This window comes from Megachile rotundata, chromosome 13 (genome assembly GCF_050947335.1).
Source record: "Megachile rotundata isolate GNS110a chromosome 13, iyMegRotu1, whole genome shotgun sequence".
NCBI classification, from domain to species: Eukaryota; Metazoa; Arthropoda; class Insecta; order Hymenoptera; family Megachilidae; genus Megachile; species Megachile rotundata.
In genome coordinates, this window is record NC_134995.1 from 14,301,031 (window position 1) to 14,319,242 (window position 18,212).

At 39.8% G+C, this 18,212-nt stretch overlaps 6 protein-coding genes across 8 annotated transcripts in view; 4 read left to right on the forward strand and 2 right to left on the reverse strand.

The window, feature by feature from the left end:
- The window catches only part of Eip93F (Ecdysone-induced protein 93F), a 77,865-nt gene extending 74,400 nt beyond the window's left edge, over window positions 1-3,465 (forward strand). The window contains exon 11 of the mRNA XM_076539343.1: window positions 3,391-3,465. The gene's annotated coding sequence lies outside the window, so the exon portion shown is untranslated. The remainder of the gene's footprint in view (window positions 1-3,390) is intronic.
- Window positions 59-3,420, forward strand: LOC100875525 (uncharacterized). Its single transcript, XM_076539266.1, has 7 exons — window positions 59-1,909; window positions 2,142-2,284; window positions 2,459-2,625; window positions 2,686-2,872; window positions 2,935-3,066; window positions 3,130-3,334; window positions 3,391-3,420. The coding sequence occupies exons 1-7, from the start codon at window positions 1,655-1,657 to the stop codon at window positions 3,418-3,420; spliced, it is 1,119 nt and encodes a 372-aa protein (XP_076395381.1). The 5' UTR covers window positions 59-1,654.
- A 108-nt stretch (window positions 3,466-3,573) lies between the features above and the next one.
- On the reverse strand, window positions 3,574-5,367 carry LOC100879417 (E3 ISG15--protein ligase Herc6). The gene is made up of 7 exons (XM_012288510.2): window positions 5,227-5,367; window positions 4,800-5,042; window positions 4,529-4,719; window positions 4,330-4,459; window positions 4,120-4,246; window positions 3,873-4,047; window positions 3,574-3,802 (listed from the first exon to the last, which is right to left on the reverse strand). The coding sequence occupies exons 2-7, from the start codon at window positions 5,036-5,038 to the stop codon at window positions 3,633-3,635; spliced, it is 1,032 nt and encodes a 343-aa protein (XP_012143900.2). The 5' UTR covers window positions 5,039-5,042; window positions 5,227-5,367; the 3' UTR covers window positions 3,574-3,632.
- LOC100875638 (ADP-ribosylation factor-like protein 3) lies at window positions 5,259-7,010 on the forward strand. 2 transcript variants are annotated; one of them, XM_012288508.2, is made up of 5 exons: window positions 5,259-5,387; window positions 5,866-5,994; window positions 6,050-6,181; window positions 6,245-6,481; window positions 6,547-7,010. In XM_012288508.2, exons 1-5 carry the CDS (start codon window positions 5,385-5,387, stop codon window positions 6,586-6,588), a joined length of 543 nt encoding a protein of 180 aa, XP_012143898.1. In that variant the 5' UTR covers window positions 5,259-5,384; the 3' UTR covers window positions 6,589-7,010. The 2 variants fall into 2 exon arrangements, with proteins under 2 accessions (XP_012143898.1, XP_076395476.1); XM_076539361.1 differs by having other exon boundaries at window positions 6,050-6,481.
- Window positions 6,626-11,813, reverse strand: LOC100875751 (uncharacterized). Of its 2 annotated transcripts, none has more exons than XM_012288504.2 (6): window positions 11,676-11,813; window positions 9,160-9,373; window positions 7,990-8,696; window positions 7,701-7,902; window positions 7,412-7,630; window positions 6,626-7,333 (listed from the first exon to the last, which is right to left on the reverse strand). In XM_012288504.2, exons 2-6 carry the CDS (start codon window positions 9,346-9,348, stop codon window positions 7,253-7,255), a joined length of 1,398 nt encoding a protein of 465 aa, XP_012143894.2. In that variant the 5' UTR covers window positions 9,349-9,373; window positions 11,676-11,813; the 3' UTR covers window positions 6,626-7,252. The 2 variants fall into 2 exon arrangements, with proteins under 2 accessions (XP_012143894.2, XP_012143896.2); XM_012288506.2 differs by lacking the exon at window positions 11,676-11,813 and adding an exon at window positions 9,466-9,779.
- A 490-nt stretch (window positions 11,814-12,303) lies between these two features.
- Or63 (odorant receptor 63) lies at window positions 12,304-17,534 on the forward strand. The gene is made up of 9 exons (XM_076539267.1): window positions 12,304-14,225; window positions 14,295-14,624; window positions 14,728-15,121; window positions 15,270-15,606; window positions 15,875-15,929; window positions 16,011-16,178; window positions 16,240-16,714; window positions 16,780-17,010; window positions 17,192-17,534. The coding sequence occupies exons 1-9, from the start codon at window positions 14,082-14,084 to the stop codon at window positions 17,530-17,532; spliced, it is 2,475 nt and encodes an 824-aa protein (XP_076395382.1). The 5' UTR covers window positions 12,304-14,081; the 3' UTR covers window positions 17,533-17,534.
- The last annotated feature ends 678 nt before the right edge of the window (window positions 17,535-18,212 follow it).

Below are 18,212 nucleotides of genomic sequence, written 5' to 3' on the forward strand. Positions count from 1 at the left end.
AGTGATTTCCTCTTTCTTTCGGATATCGATCGTTTACGGTCATTCGGTTGCCTTCATCGAAGACGATCACGATCAACTGAATCGATATAGAAATGTTTTCAAAGGGGCGATGAAAATAAAATTTCGTTAAACACTTTAGATGGAAAAGTAGAAAGAGAAAGAAAGACTTGAAATCATGGCTCTCCACCAGATCCCACCTTTTTCTCTTCTTCGATGCTTCGATCCAAGTCGACTGTCCTTTGCTTTCGTTTTCTTTCGTAGTCGAGTTCAATTAATTGGCCGTGTCCTCGTACGATTTTCTTACCTGTAAAACCACCCCTCCGAGCACTCTCCTCTTGCGCTTCTTTCTCTTCTCTCTTCAATACGGGTCTGCCCTCTTCATTCATTTTTCTTTTCCTTTTAATCTCACGGTATCCTTGGATGATTTTCGAGACCCGAAAAGAACCGAGGAAAAACGGGATGAACGATCGAATAGAAACAACACACACGCACGCGTACGAACATTTTTTTTTTAGACGGAAAAGATTAAAAACGAAAACAGAGCAGAACGAATTTTTAGAAGAAGAAAGAGACAGGGAAGAAACGCCAGAGACGAAGAGGTTAGAAAGAGGAAACTTTAGTAAAAGGTGTGTAAATAAGATTGCGATCGAAACAGTAAAGAAGAAAAAGATACTCTGTTTGTTGAGACACGAAGAAGAAGAAGAAGAAGAAGCAGGAAGAACGCGTGGAAGCAAGCATACAAACGAACGAACACGAGCAAACGCGTAATACACAAAAAAAAAAACTAAACGACAGCAACAAAAACTAACGTGGAAAAAGTAAAACGAACAGAAAAACAGAGAGAGAAACAAACCATAAAAAAAAGGAAAATAGTTGTAAATGCCACACACATACGCGTACACACATACACACACAAATGTACTAAGTAAGTTCATACTGCGTATTGCCTTTCTGACTTCGGTGTGAAAATATATAAATATACAACAAAAAAATGTCAGTCGTGCCGGGACCCGGGGATTTTCGAGCGACTGATATACATATATAGATAATTAACGGTGTCTCCGAGGGTCGGAGATGGTGCACAGTTCGTCGCGTTTTCCGTTTCCTCGACTTCGTCGTCGACGGAAACGACCCGAACGAACGAACGAAGGAAGACCTCGTAAAAACCTTTTATTAGATATAAAAGAAATGTTTTTTTTTTCTCGTCTACTGGATCTTCCTCCGTTTCGGTCACCGTATCGCGCATGATCGTCGATCGAAATGAATTGTTTAGAAATTATTGGGGGAAACGGAAGTCGCGTGAACAGAATCTTTTTTTTACGGTTCCACGAGATGTCCCAGGACGCTCAAGTCTTCGCGTCCCCGCCGGCTGTGTCTGTTTCATGTTTTTCAATATTTGTAATTTATCGATGAAATTATAAAAAGTATCGATACATAACAGTCTAAAGTGTGCGCTACTCTACATAATATTATTATATATAAAAATATAAAAGTATACATTATATATATATATATATAATATATATATATACATATATATTATATATGAGAAGTATAATATATATCTATATATTATACAAAACACATTGGGATTGGTGAGAATATACGGTTTTTTCGCTTTGGAGTGTTATTTTCTGAAAATATTGAACAAAATATGGAAAAAAAGTTAAAAAATAAAATCAATGAATACAAAAAATCAAACTGTTTCTTACTTTCGACGACAATTCCTGTGAGCGCCTCCTCAGATTTCGTTCTTCCGTTTCGACAAAAGAAATTGCTGATCCTTCGAGCATGCCCCGCAGCATTGTCTCCAAGGATTCGTCGGAAAGGGGATATGTCGAATTTACTACACGATTCAATGATTACCACCGAAAACAGAGGCGATCGATCGAACGAAATTCAGACCGAGGTTCGAGTTTTCTAACTAAGAGATTGCGTTGTTCGCGACGTTTATTATTTTGCTCGTGAAAATATTCAAACTTCTCGATCGACTATGTCCGCTCTAATGGAAAATTCGACTGAAAACTCCTCGAGTTCCGCTAAACGTTATTTTAATAACGAGTGTTTTTGAGACGGCTCCAGAAAACTTTGTTTATAGTAGGAGGGTTTACGAATTCGTGAAATTGGTTACGAAATTACAGCAAATCGAACTGGAACCCGTCAATGGATCCAACGCTTCCGGTGAGTTCGCCAGAAAGCTTTTGACAACCCTTCCATGCAAATTCAAGAGTTTACGGGGCATACCAATCACCGTCGACACCGAGAAACCTGTGGATCTCATCGAGTTAGAATTTCTTTGTTTAACCTGTCAGAAAGTTTGAAATCACCCTATTTATTGCCGACAACTTTTAATAATAAAACAATTTATAACACGATTATAATAGGTACATTTCAAACTTTTCAAACAGTGGTAAATCGAAATAAAATATTCATAACAATAATAGTAATATTTCTACAGATTGTTGGGGAACATTCTTGAGATCACGGATTACGCAACGAACATGGCATCATTCTGGTTTCTGGACATGCTGGCCCTGCAGATCTTGCATCATCATAAAGATCTGGATGAACATCATATCAGCGTATTGATCAGCTGGTTAATTGGAGAAATTACGTTGCTTCGAGGTAACAAAAATAGATGTTACGTGTAGATACCCGTTTCTATTTCAAACTTGCCATCGACAGACAGAAAGTGTTCCCGAGAAGAGTTTTTCAAAGAGATGGAAGAGATCTTCATGGTGGCGACTGACGAAATATCGGAACAAAACAAACTATTGTACTGGGATGAAGTTGTGTACGAAAATAACGCGGAGGAAGGGATCGAGGAAGAGGAGACACAGAATTCAATATTTCGAGAAGAGTCTGCCAAAACGTAACATTCTTCTTCACCGATACTTGGCTAAATAGAATAATACTCTTGTATAATACTCATAGTCTGCAGAAAGGGCAGCCGAAGGAGTTGGGAAGCAACGAGGAATTATCCCCTTCACAAGACACTACCAAGTTTTCTATTAATGTCGACCCTCTTTTCGCATTGAATAAAGTAATCGAATCTACGTATGATATGTGAGTACGTTAGTTGAGACGAAAATACAAAAATAAAGAATAAAATTAAATTTTACCCGGTAGGTATGCCAACGAATTACGATACGCGCTTGTTTACGCAGTTTTCGTTACACCGATAGAGATTCAGACTTACAATCTCCCGTTCGTTATTCGCGCACCACGTCCACCGAAGTTCGTAGATAAAACGATGTCTTTTAGTATGCGTCTCCGTGAAAATATGAAAAAAATTAAAGCAATTGAACGACTTAGGAAATCTATAGGTATTGCAGTAATGTCTTCGATATTCTAGGTACCAGTAAAATAATATAATTCTTAATGTTGCAGGTAAAAGACGGGATAAAGCGATCGAAATAGTGCCTGCGACTCCTGCACCCTCCTTGGACGACGAGAAAATGTTAATAGACAAGCGGTTATATATTTTACCACTGGCAGAAGCGAACGAGGAGTTCGAAGTGTTTGAATCTCAATTGAGTAGCATGTAATATTAAATGATAAAAGAATATGAGCTTCTTAAAAAATATTCTCTTTATTCTCCGTTTATAACACATCATTCGTAAAAAATTATCTCATTTCGTTATTAATACTGTACCCCATTCGCGACACTTAAAGTTTACAATTTTTTTTAAATCGAACAGCACTTTCAGTTTAACGAATTTAGGAGTGTTTAGAAGACTCTCCCGGAGTTGCCCTAACTGTCCGTATTTATTGCATCCGCTACCCCAAAGTGTTCCGTCATCTATTGTAAAAACATGTTTTAGAAATGTATTTTTTCTACGAAATGTCAGTATTCGATTTTAAACACGTACCCATCATGCAAATAGTGAAGTTATTTCCACATTCCACTTTCTTTACGAAAGTCTCTACATTTTTATTTTGATCGTCGGTAAAATCTACCAACGTGGGTACAGCTACCACTTTACTTTCTTGATTGGGTAACCCCAATTCTCCATTTGTGTTCCATCCCCAAGTATAAAGATCACCCTACAGTTCAAAATATGCCACATGAGAGATCTGTACTAATCTAATTGATTTCATTACACCCAGCATATTGACCTGTTCTGTTACTACTGCACTATGAGAGCCTGCAGCTGAAATATGTGTAACTTTAATACCGGCTAAAGCTTCAATGAGTTTAGGACTATCACAGTCTTCTAGATCTCCGTGTCCTAGTTGACCGCGTCTATTTTATTTGAGTAAACATCCTTAGATTTAATCGAAAACATGGAACATTATGTATACATTACTGACTGAAACAATACATACGTTCCCATTCCCAGAGAATAAATATCACCATTTTGTGCAAGCAAGATGGTGTGATCAAATCCACAAGCAACATTTACAAATTGAACCCTTTTTGGCATTTCGACTAGTGTAGGAACATTAAAGACTCTACCTAAATTATAATTTACATGAGCATATTGATTTTACAATTTTGTCAATTTTAAACATACTGGATATGTACCTAGATTAGTTAAAACTACTGTACATCCTTCTTGTACTATTTTAACAGGATATTCGCTTTCTGAATCGCTTCTAACAGACATAAAATTAATTACTTTCTTCCAAGAATTATCATAAATTTTATATTGCCATATCTCATTGTCATTTGACAAAATTATTATATTGTCTTTACCAATTGCAGCTTGTTTACAACTATAAAAATAATAGAGCCACAAAAAGACATATTTTCTTAAATTTGTTAAATCCATTATTCACTGCCATATAAAATATACCTATTTGTTATTGTTCCCGGTATTTGTATTAACTGCATATTTATATTAGAATCTGTACAATCTTTGTCTGTTCTCTTAATGATGTATAACTCTTTTTCCTTCCAAAGGAGAAAATATCCCCAACCAATTTGAAAATCGGTTATCCCAGAAATTTCAGTAAACGAATCTACCGCAAATGTTATGTCTCCATCTTTAGAGAATAACATGCTAGTATTAAAGCCAGCATAATAAAATGACATGTTTCTAAAATTGGAATAAACTATATGTACACAGAAGCATAAAAGTTCTTTATTGAATACATTATCTAGGCATAAGACCAATTAGTATAAAGAGAAATAAAATGATACATAGTAAATAGTTTAGTTTTCTATTTCTGTTTTCCACAAACAGGTAACAAAATGTACACCTGTTATTTTTATATAAATACCATGAAAGATTATTGGCCAGAAGGTGCAGATACCGTCAGTTTCCTTAGATACGAAAGAAACAACACAACAAATTGGGTGGAGAATAACCAAGTGGCAGACGTGTGCGAGTCGACTATTATCACCTTTTGATTCCCGGTTTGCAAATAATAAACAAAATATGGTAACGAATCAAAGACGATTGATTTTAAATGCACTACACTTCATTATGCACCTGTTTTCGCGCGAGACATGAATATCGAACCATAATCTGTGTACGACATAACCTATCAAACATGACAATTTCAAATTTCGTTGTAATCAACCTTGTTACAACACGTATCATTCATTAGAAATATTCTGCATAATTTATAACGTGTTTCTATATCGTATTTCTCGAAACACAATCATAGATTAACATAAAACTTTTCAATTTTCAACAACAGTCCCTACTCTTGTTCGGAACGCTGTTTTACTATCGTAAGATTATTCCGTCTGCTAGAACAGCAAAGAGCGCGAAATTTGAATTCATATATTATGCGCAATCCAATGATCTGATTATTCCTAATGTTTCTTAATTGTTTCACTAAATATAACAGAAAATGTAAACCGCAACGAAGTAGAAATATATGTACCAAGATTAAATCGTTATTTTACAACAGGGTCTCTTATCGATTTTGAGAAAATTACGCTCGAATCAGGACAAAGAACTGCGTCTGTTACTTTTAGGATTAGACAACGCTGGGAAAACCACAATTTTAAGATCTTTAGCTAGCGAAGATATCACACAGGTATAAAATATATCTTCTTTCGCTGTTCGAAATTATTGAAGCTCGTTTCTTACAGGTCACACCGACACAAGGTTTCAACATAAAAAGCGTACAGAGCGAGGGCTTTAAATTGAACGTGTGGGACATAGGTGGTGCTCGAAAAATTCGTCCTTACTGGCGAAATTATTTTGAAAACACGGATGTTCTGGTAATTTCCCTGTTCGTAATATCGCGCAAGAACGTTCGAATACTGTTTACTTTCTTATTACAGATATATGTCGTGGACAGCGCGGATATAAAGAGACTAGAAGAAACGGGTCAAGAGTTATCAGAACTGTTGCTGGAGGAGAAGCTACGAGGTGTACCGCTGTTGGTATATGCAAACAAACAAGATCTTGGCCAGGCTGTAACCGCGGCTGAGATCGCGGAAGGACTGGGATTGCACAATATCAAAGATCGCGATTGGCAAATACAATCTTGCATCGCAACCGAGGGAAAAGGAGTGAAGGTATGTTTATTATTCCTTTCCGATACGTTTACTAAATGAATAAAATCGAAATACTGTATTGTCAGGAGGGCCTCGAATGGGCGTGCAAAAATATCAAGAGGAAATAATGACGAGATAAAGCACAGGAAAGAACTGGCCATGATGTGTCTTGTACATTTAACGTACATTTTATTATTTGGCTTTTATCTAATATTTACAGGAGTTGTTATACAGACGTTGCTGTTAATAAATCCGATGCAAAACGCATGCGCTCGATCTTCTGTCGTTGGAACTTTCGTCCCACCTGGAACGAGCTCTCGTTAAGCTCGAAATTCACGATGTTCCTAGGAACCTCGTAACCGAACGTGCCTTTCCACACGCTCCTCGTATAAAATAGAATTCTTATAGATCTCTTTAAAAGTAATAAATATAAAAATGGAATAAAACGAGATACCGATAATTGTAGCTGGTTCTTTTTTCTATTCGTTCGTAGGAGGAACAATATTTATGAAATTCCAGTGAAAAATAAAGGTTTCTGCGAAAATCAAAATCTGGTTATTCGATTTTTTCACCTCCCCGTTTTATGTACACACCGTTAGGAGCATCGGTTTTTTCAAATAACTTTCCACCGAAAATAAATGCTATTTCATCGTCATACATTCGCACGACACTTAGCTAATATATAAAAACGATCGACGAAACGGTAGTCGCCTTTCGCGACTTTGTGTCCATGGAATTGACTTTGGAGATCGCAAATGTCTTTCACAGGGCACACTCGTTGTAAGTTACGGATCAAAGTTCACTGTGAACGCTCTCCGTCGTAATTCGGATTTCTTCTTCGTGAAAATCTGTACACTCCGCCGGATACTTTTCCTGCAAAGTAAAAGCTCGACTTTACGCAATGTGCCTTACGAAATGTGATAAAATAGATGTACAAGAAGTTCTACTTACGACGCATTTTTCGTGATCCATAATGGCCCCGTACAGGGTCCAGAAATTGGTCCCTACTTTATTGCTGACGGCCCAAGCAGCCGGGAAACTAGTTACTTTCAACAAACCGCTTTGTAAACGCGATTTCGTATGATCCTTATCGTTTTGTTCGTTGATGGTGCACAGGATCTGGCTGGCGCATTGTGGCCTCTTAATTGCCCACTTATATGCTCGATACGACTATAAATTATATCACGAATTAAGAAAATGCACGCGAAAATGCTTGAAACTTCTATCGGTTTCCTGTTACCTTCAGTATGGGATCGATGATGTCGTGGTTGATCGTGTCACTGAGTCTGTTGCTAATCTCCCTGCCGTTCAGTCGGGACATTATGAATCCTTTCTCTGAAGCGAGGGCGATTAATTCTTTGATGTACGCTTCCGCAGGCTTAATATATTGCGAGCTATCGATCTTCATTCCTAAATGTCTCCTCGCTACAGCGTTCACTACTCTATCGATTATAAAAACAAAGAAACTTTTAAAGACACGATTTGACTTCATAAATGTCCTATAAACTTTAATACCGTTTATCAATTACCTGGAAAGACTTTCTACGGGTCTCATCGCGTCGAACATGGACGATTTCGGGAAACCCTGCGATTTCAGAAAACTATTTCCAACAAATTGAACCGTGTTCAGGTAGCGTTGTTGGATCTGCGGGTCGGAGATATGGGAGATCCACTCTCCGATGTAATTTGTCAACGATCTGATCCATCTGCGCCGAACAGCGGGGTTCTCGAAATTGTCCAGAAGCTTCTCGTATTGAATGCGTCCCTCGGAATCGGAAATCTGACCAACGAAGTGCGACAAACCGCTCTTCTTCCACAACGTTTGACCCAGTTCCGAATTGCTGAAATGATCCCACATCACGTGCAAGTTCTCCAGGATCGGAGGCATGTACCAAGAGTGTCCCGAGTGATCGTGCGGCTTGCTAGATAGCCCAGCCACTTCGATACTTCCTAAATTTTGTAACAACATCGGTAAAAGGCCCATCAACAGTTCGGAGTTCCCATTCTGTCCCATGAACGAGCCCAAAACGTCGTCCAAATCTATCGTCGATTGATCCTGGTTCGTTTCGGTATCCGCGGATATTGACCTTTTGGTATTCTTGTTCGAACTCATCATACCGTCGAGAACCGATCCGATTACAGAAAAGTCGACACCCTGATTGTTTTCGCTACCGCCAAGCAAGCTGCCGATGCCGGACACTATGTCTCCTAAATTATCCAAGTTAGACTTTCCATCCTGTTCGAGGGAATTGCATATAATTAGTACGATTCTTAACACGAAAGGAATGTATTACTCAAATGCATTTCGTATAAATGCGCCGTTTTGAAAATGGTACCACCAGCGCCATCTAATAATCGCTACGATCAACGGTAAAGCTGACGAAACAGAAAAATCTGTTTCGGACTTGGTTGGCGAAACATTCTACGCTCGTGTAACTCGGATAATTACACTATTGTGTGTAAAAGACGTTGCGCGTAACTTTTTTATAATTGCTGATGATTTTTAGATACTTATCATCGTCGGTGAAATGGAAAAGTTGCTTATTTCAAGAAAAAAAGATTATTTCGTTAGTTTTCTCGTTCACTGTTAGATGGCACTAGCTACATCATCTTCGGAGCGGGCAACAATACGAAATTAAAAAATTTGCATATTTTTAATTTGCTATTATTAATAGTATTATAGTGCCAGGTTTTATCACCTGTTTCCCCCCGTCCGATTGTATGAACGTCCTCGCTAAACCCTGTAGTCCATTCAAATTATCCTTGTTCGTAAAGAAGGACTTGGCTGCCTCGATGAACACCGCCGAAGCGTCCACATCGTCCTCGGCCTTTTCGCATCTTGCCAAAACCAACACGGTCAGCAGAACACACGTTCTGGGCAACCACATGTTTCCTCGGTTCCTTCAATGATTTCTGAAAGGAGGATGAGCGTGATTAATAGGGATACGGTCGTAGAACCTCTTTCTCGAGCCTACGGTGGTACGGAGCTAAAGGGAGTCGTTCACCTTCAACCGGATCTTGATCGTAGTCGAGTTATTTTAGGAAGGCACGCCTCTTTCGAGGTCGTCAGCAGGATTTTAAGCGCGAATGATACACCGGAAACGTTTCGGCTTGTGGTCACTCGAATACCGTTGTACGCGAACGTTATCTCGCTAACGATCGAGCCATTCGGTTCGTTCTTCGATTGTCCACGATCTCTATCTCGCGCTCATGCGTCTCTGCCACGAGAAAATGTATGTTTGGACGCAACGTTAACTCCCTGGACTTTTTTAAAATTCTTTCAAAGCCTGAAGACTATTCCAAGTTATTTAGCGATAGCTGCGATATCGTATTCGACATTAGAAACATAATTAGCTGAACGCATATCTACCCATTATTGGTCTTGGGCCACGTCATTAGTTATTACCACAGTTTTCAGACAAACAGCTTTGCGCGAAAGTGGTGCAAACTACTAATTGCTCGGTTATCGGAAGCAATAAATTGCTATAATTTTCTTCGAGCGAGCGTTTAAATTCAGACCTTTGTATGAAAGCGCCGTTCTGCACCTCTTTATGCGTCAGCCACACGCGAAAAAGATTGAAGCGGTCGGAGGACAGATCCAGAGGTATCTCGAATGAAAAGAAGGAACGAACAATCGGAGCGGTGTGTTCTAACGCGCAATTTGAGTACCGTAAACCGCATGAAATTGACATTCTTCGGGCCGAAGGAACGATTCTGGTTAACGGTACACACCGAGTTAGTCATCGCTCCTCCGACGCGCGAAACTCGCATCAATTGACAAGTCAGCCAACGTCCGCGACTGGACTTGATCCAGAAGAATTTCGGTAATCGCGCTAACTTCCCGAACGCGTTGATCTTTGCAGTTGGAAAAATCGTTTCGTTAATCGATGTTGCGCTCGGAAAGTTGCAGGGACGCGGCTCGTTCTCGCACGAACGAGAGGGAAAGCAAGCAGAACCGGAGGAGCGTTGTCGATTTCCAAGGTCAGCCGGATGTCGACTCGATCCTCTGCTTCCTCCTTTTGGTTCCTTCTCTCCGTACACCGCGCCGCGAACCAAAGAATACTCGAACGATGTAACGGTAAAATTCGTGTTATTAATAATGATTTTGCTCGACAACGCGTACCGTTCTCGAACAGCTGACGTATCGCTATCGAGGAAACTGAGGGAAGCAACAGAACGCTGCTATTAGGCTATAGAAAAGATTCATGGGGATCTGCTAAGCATTTTTATGAGTAATTAAAGAAGAGCTTGTTAGACACGCTCAGAATACTGTTCCATAGTCTGCAACGCAATTTGCTCATCTCTTATAATTCATCTGGCGGTTGGTCGTACTTTTTAATCGTACCTTTTCAACCTTCGCGCAGAATTTACAGAAACAGACTTTGAACGTCGCGCGTTCTCTTGTTAGAAATATATTTTGCATTTTTTCTTGCAATTGGAACATTTAGAAAGATACATTATCATCGTATAGTGATAATACCGCCATTATAGTTAATTTCCGATGTGCTAAGGTAACAATGCCTGTTGTTTCCCCACAATTACGACACAGTTGGTGTCACGTACATTAAAAGTTAAACTGCCAACGCTTGCTTCTTTAACTTTTGAACAATAGCGAGTTTTAATCGATGCGAAGTAAATGCGGCAAATCGATTTACTGCTTCTACTTCAAATTCCCGAAATTAATGGACACAAGTTTTTAATTATCGTTAAGTAAAAATTTACTGTTAAGCAGATAACGAGGGACCTTGGCGATTAAAGAACATTAGCATGACGAACAGAAGCTATCGATGACGAATAGGTTTTGAACATCGACAAATTTTAACCTTAAATCTTACTCGACCTTAATGAAAATTTGCATTGCCTCAACGGTGGTAACCTGTATCAATTGGAGCGTGATTGATCGAGTTTTCAACGTGGACATAATCACCGAAGCTTGGAACACCGGTATTCGATGCGTATCAGAAACTTACGATGCGTCAAAACGCGATCGGTGTCTTTCTACCCGACCAACGGTAAAATGCAACGAGTCAATGATTTCGTACGTTCCAGGAATTGAAATTTCTTTGAAAAAAAACTGCTCTTTAATTCCTTTCTCGCGTGGCATATCGGTAACGAAACGAACACGAGTTATCGCTTTCTTCGCTTAATTTCGCGATCGAGAGGAACGAGACTATGTCGTAGGAACCACTTGCAAACACGCATGAATTCGAGTTACCTGAGTATCCAAAAGATACAAGACGATGTCGACGAACAGAGAGTCCCGTTGGTCGCGAAGATCCGTGAGCACCTGACGCGACGAAGGTTGTGGCGTGACTGCCGTCGAAGGTAGCCCGACGAACGGTACTTACCTACCTGAGCAGGTAGGCACAACACCCTGCCACGAGCGCGAAAACCGATAACGTTGTGCATCGGTTCATCGGTTACAGCTCTTCCATGCCCACCGAATACACGCTGCATTTTTCCTTCAACTGGTCACTCGTTCTCACTGAATGGGACTGCACAAATCCTCCCTGTGTAGTTGTACTCTATGCTCCGGTACCGTAATCCTACGCACGGCCTTTTGTATCTTAGACTTTCATTAACTGTGCAACGTATGTTTATTTAGCACTTGTCGTTGGTACAGCATGCACGATCGAACGCATAAAACGTATTAACCTGCGTGTTTAATCTTTTGCCTCGTTGGAACTTCACGTCAAAGTTCCATTATTCTTTATATCGATGATCATCAACCGGAATCCTAGAAACAAGATTAAGATACACGAGAATGATTTTTACGTAGGACGAATAGGAAGGGAATCTTGGAAAGAGTTAGGAAGGATCGTCGCCCTGAAGGACCGCGAAAGTTTCAGCATATGATTGGTCGGTGGTCGATAAAACCGGCTCCGACGATGTCCACTTTCGGTGGCTTTGTCCAACGAGCGATCATTGACCCCGAGAAGAATTGGGGAACGCGCGTCAACGCGGTGCCACGACGTCCCGTTTAATTCGAAACGCCAAGGTCGTGGATGAACCGTGTACAACTTATCAGGATCGTTCAACCGGTTCCAAACTATGTGGCTGATTGCCAGGGTTTAGGTATCACGATGATCATCGCCGGTATTCGACCGAGTTTAATCCCACGAGTAGTCGTTCAAATGTATATGTCGTTTAAAAACTGAGAGACTTCAGTGAAGTGGATGGGAGTTGGAGGTTTAATAAAGTCAGTTGAGAATTAGAGACAGGTTTAGGTACAAAATCATTCTCGGTACGAGGACTGAAATGTATACTAATTATACTGGATAGTTTGAAACCGATGTTCACTATAAGAGATCAGGTTCACTTAGAGGGTGAACAGGGGTACACAATGTAATTTTTATTCTAATTAGTACACGTGCATTTGCGCGTATCGGTAATGAACATTAAAGCACCAGTAAGTCTCCCAGCATTCAATATCTATGAGCTACTCTTTTACCGTGATTAAGTTCCACAATATTATCGCCTTTAGTTACACGCGCGTTCCTACTCGTTGAAAAACACCGTTACGAGAGCAGGCTTCTTATTTTCATTCACGTTTTACTCGATGAACTTTTATACACGCGAAGCGGAACGTTGGAATTTCGCCTCAACGAAAGGTGAAATGCTTCGCAACCGAACAATATTTCCCCTCGAGCTATTCCCGTCTTCAGTTATTGAATAGAATTGATAACTTACGGTCAACGCGTTAAAAATGAATACAACATAAGAATAAGTTTATGTAGAAAGGAAGGGGTGCAAAATATATATATAAGCACCCTTAAGCTATACAATATGCATACAATTTACACCCTCGGTCATCGAAACTCGTTCGAGTCGCTTCTAAAACTGTAGGTATCAAGAGGTTTAGGAAACGACAAACGTTTCAAGCTCTGGAGAAAAAGACTCTTGCCGATACGGCAGTGTTAACTCGTTAATTACTATAATAGAAAACAGCTAGGTACTGCATCGGTGCATGCGCGTGACGAAAACGGACAAGGAACAGACATAAAGCGAACTTTGACATACTTGGTTTTCGTAGGCTCGTTCAGTCGCTGTCAGAGAAGCTTCGTTACATTTCACCCTCGATTTTCGTGCCCGTTAGTTCGAACGAGGCTGACATTGTACCGCGACAAAAAATGAAGTGCTTTGCAACTGGACGATATATTCCATCAAGTTATTTAATCTCGCGTTTTCCTTCCGTTACATTAATAATTCATAAAGTACGTACAGTTGGTCCGTGATTGAAGGCGTTAAAAATGGATATCACTACCGTAACGTTTTATCAGGATCTGTGTATGGCAACATAAAAGAGAAAAGATATCGTACGTTGAAGAGTAAATAAAATTCTACTCGCTAGACCTGCAATCACGGCCGTTGTTTCCTTTTTTTCGCGACGATTTCCTCTGCAGCAACTTTGTATTTTCGTTTGAACGAAAGTGTAGGTTGGCTGCAATCCTCAAAGGCATCGTGCACGTTCGCGTTAATAAAAGATCAAAAAGAACAAAGTCCGTATAAACGGGAATAAGCGTCACGCAAACTTGTCGTGCGCGCAGCGATAAGCTGTATTTTGAATCGGAACGCGAAGTCAATTCTTCGACTGTCGACAACGAACGTTACTTCTTTCAACATGAAGATGGAAAATGATCGAAACGAAAGGATCGTTCACGATTTCATACCGCAACAGAGAATGCTGAGCATACTCGGGATTTGGCCGACGGACATCAACGACTTCGCATCTATCGTTCGATTTACTTTTGCCATTGCGATAGACGTAAGTTTTCTAATCGATAGCGACAATCTGATGGAATCGACTCTTCTACGGAATCCTTCCCGTAATTAGATCAGTTATATCTACAGTTTAGCTGTGGAGCTGTTTCGACGGTGTGTCAGCGTTGACGAAGTGATGGATGCTTTCATTATGCTCGTAGTCTGCAGCACCAGCATGTCAAAATTGTTAATTAATCGAATGAACTGGAAACATATGCACGTTCTTATTAACGCGGTGGTGAAAGATCGCTCGATCGTCAGAGATTCCCGTCACGAACGATTGATAATCAAGTACTTTCGGAAAGGGAGAGCCGTTTTCTTGGTGTTACTCTACATGTGCTACGTATCTGCACCCTCGCTCATCGTTAAAACTAACTCGTTCGACGAGGTGCTGAAACAGCAGGTATTGTTAGAAAATTCATTAAATGATAACGCAGACTTATACCTTAACATCTTTTTTTGAACAGAGTTCTGCTTCGTTTATTTGTCACGCACATTTTGTTTAGCTAGCGAAACATCTAATGGACTCGCCAGAAAGCTGGAACGCCACTTCGACAAACAATATGTCCGTGGTGACATGCATATATGGAATTGTGCCTTTGTATCTCAGAATCGGAATCGTGGTGTTGCAAGCGATGCAGGTAACTATCGTGACCATGATCCATTGCAGCAACGATGGATGGTTCTTCAGTTTGACGATGCACCTATGTAGCCAGTTCGAAGTTCTACAGATGGATCTTGAAGAAATTGAGTTCGAGAAGCGTGACTGTCTTAAAAAGTTCAGTTTACTGGTGAAGAGACACTGTTATCTCGTCAGGCTCGCGAACAACCTTAAACAGAGCTTCAGCACAACTATCCTGTTACAATTGTTGACGAGTACCCTCATGATCTGCGTGGAAGGTAATCAGTTAATTTTTCAGGATCAATCTCGCAAGTAGACAATGTGTCAGGAGTCTTCTTTAACAAAAAACAATTACTCTACATAATTATTTTACACAACGATATCGTAACGACTGTATAATACTCGTAATATTTCCGTGTGCATCAGGTTTCGTGTTTCTGGTCAACTTTAGTACAGGAGATAGTATGGGCACATTGAAAAGCGTGTTACTGATACTCACGATGATTATACAACTGTACCTATATGCCTACGCCGGCGACATGTTGGAGTCTCGAGCAGAAGGTGTTGCAAATGCCGTGTACAAATCGTCCTGGTATCTTGTACGAGGTAACGCGGCAAGGGGGCTGACGTTGATGATCCATCGCGGACATTTATCGTGCCACGTGACCGCCGGAAAATTTGCACCCATGAACAGACTCACTTTCAAAGAAGCAATGAAAGCTTCCGCCTCTTACCTGTCGGTTTTGAGAGTAATGATGAAAATGTAAACGCTATTTGATATGGAACTTTCTCTGTTTGTAATAAAGACAATAATAACACTATTTATTATGAAAGAAAATAATATTTTCTCCCACGAAGATAAGGTTGAACGAATAATAAACTTATGATACGTATATGGAATTTACCACAGTTTTACTGGTTCGAAATCATCGATTGCGAGTTAGATGTTGGAGTGACTCTTATGTTCTCCTTTAGGGATCTTTACGATAAACGAAGCCTATTCACGATAGAAAAGTTGGAAAATTTTAAAGGGTATTTCAACATTCCCGTCGTCCTTCGAACGCGGTACCCAACAATAATTTGCAAGTTGGTGGAAACAGAAGGGATATTCGATGACAAGTAGTTAAGCGATTATGGGTGAATAATATATGAGTTTGAAAGCAGTAGTTTCTAGTGCTCCAGAAGCATTTGACAAGAATGAAGATACCGAAGAACACAGACTTGGCTTACGCGATGTCTCCGCTGGAGATCGTGGCGTGGCCCCTTGGTACCTGGCCTCTTCGAGAGGAAAACGCGACAGCGATCGCGAATTCTGCCATTACACTCTTCATTCTCGTAAGAGTTTATGTTCCAAAAGTTTAAATAATTTCAATGTAACCATTCGTCGTTTTCGCAGATAGTAATGTTACTCATCACGTACGTCGAATTGTATCTGGACATGAGCAACACCGAAAAGGACATGAACGCTCTTATGTTGATCACTTGCGGTCTCCTAGCGGTGTCTAAGATTATTTGTTACCGCTTTCGTGCTCCAGGTCTTATCTTCAACTTCAACTCGGCTGTGAAAGATTACGCCAATCTGAACTCAGAGGAGTACCAAAAAATCATGCGACGACACGCGAGAATGGGCAGAATAGCATGTGTTACCGTGATAACCTTTTCGTATTCCAGCTCGTTGCTCCTAGGTGTGCAAGCTGCAATAGCGGGCGATCCTGAAAGAGTGGAAGGAAACTTTACCATACCGCGCACTCGAGAATATCCAGTACCTTCGGATCGCCTTATAACTATCCTGGAAATACCAGATAGCCTGTACTTGCCAATTTTTGTTGTAGAATTTTATATGCTTATAATCACGTGCACTGGAAACCTTGGTAAAGCTTCGTTTTCTTAAGTTTTACGTACGAAGCGTGTTTCTTTATGTTCGCATCGTCTGCAGGTAGCGATTCCTTGTTCTTTGCTATCAGTTTTCATCTGTGCGGTCAAGTAGAGATACTGAAAGCAGAGTTTACTAGACTAATCACCGAAAAGAAGAACTCGATGGAGGAGTTCTATACGTGCATCAAGAGACACATCTACTTGTTGGAACTAGGCGATATGCTGAACAATACCATCAGCTCGATTTTGCTCGTGCAAATATTTTCCAGTTCCGTACTTATTACCATAACCGGTGAGCATTTCTATATTTATTTTAATCTTATAATCATTTTATTACGTTCGTGTTAGAATATTTAAAAATTGTTCTGGATGCTCTTTTCGTGAAGATATTTATCGTATTCGTTTTAAGATTGCTGGAGGTGGTAGAGTTTCGTTATTAATACAACAGTTGTAGTTTTCTTTTCAATTTGCAGGATTTCAATTGATTTACGCTGTGGCTGTTAAGGATCTCACGATAGGGATGAAATCGATCGTTATAGTGTGTAATTTCTCACTGCAATTGTTCACGTACAGTTACGTGGGTGATTATATAAAATCTCAAATGGACGAGATCGGATTTTCTTTGTACAGCTGTAAGTGGGAAAATTTTCCAAAAGTCGTGGCGAAAGATCTTATGTTCGTCATAATGAGGGCTCAGCGCTCGTTTCATCTAGTGGCTGGTAAACACTTCATGGTCAACATAGAAACTTACGCGAGTATTTTAAAAGCCTCCATGTCGTATCTCTCGGTCCTTCGTGTAATGTTAATCACCTAACTCTATAGTGATACTTAGTAGTGATATTGTATAGTGATATGGCTTTCTACGTTATCGTATAGAAGAGCTCAATTCTTATATTAAAAGTCTTTATTTGATATATATTTTATTTTACATAAGGAATTCTTATGTAAACGTTGATTTAATAAAGCACAATGCATCCTTACTAATCAATTGTTATCATTTTTAATATTGCCGGAATGATCGTAAGTTGTGCAATAGATCTTTGATTTTTTTCAGTGTCTAAATCGTGATACTTATGTAACGAATTCCTGTTGCATACTTTGTGGATTTAGAACTACCACATAATATTGCTGTAAAGATTTCAAAATAGGGCTTATTAGCTGGACAAAAAACAGAGGATTTAAGTTATCTTGCAATCAGTGCTTGGATAAAGTAATAAACGAATACAGTAACTTCCCGAAAAGATCATCCGAAGGCCGACACAATGCATTTTTATCAAACAAGATAACAAACATTGAAATTTAAATTGCAGTTGCATGTCTACTTGCAAAGTATTCGAATGCTTACCTTCCAAATTCTTATCGAACAAAATTGTATACACTGTTTTCGCATTTTCAAGACGATATTGTAGCCGAACTGAATTATAAGTCCCGAGAATGTGCATGTAGTAGAGAACGGTAGAAATTGGTAGAATATTCAAACTAAAATGTAGAGCT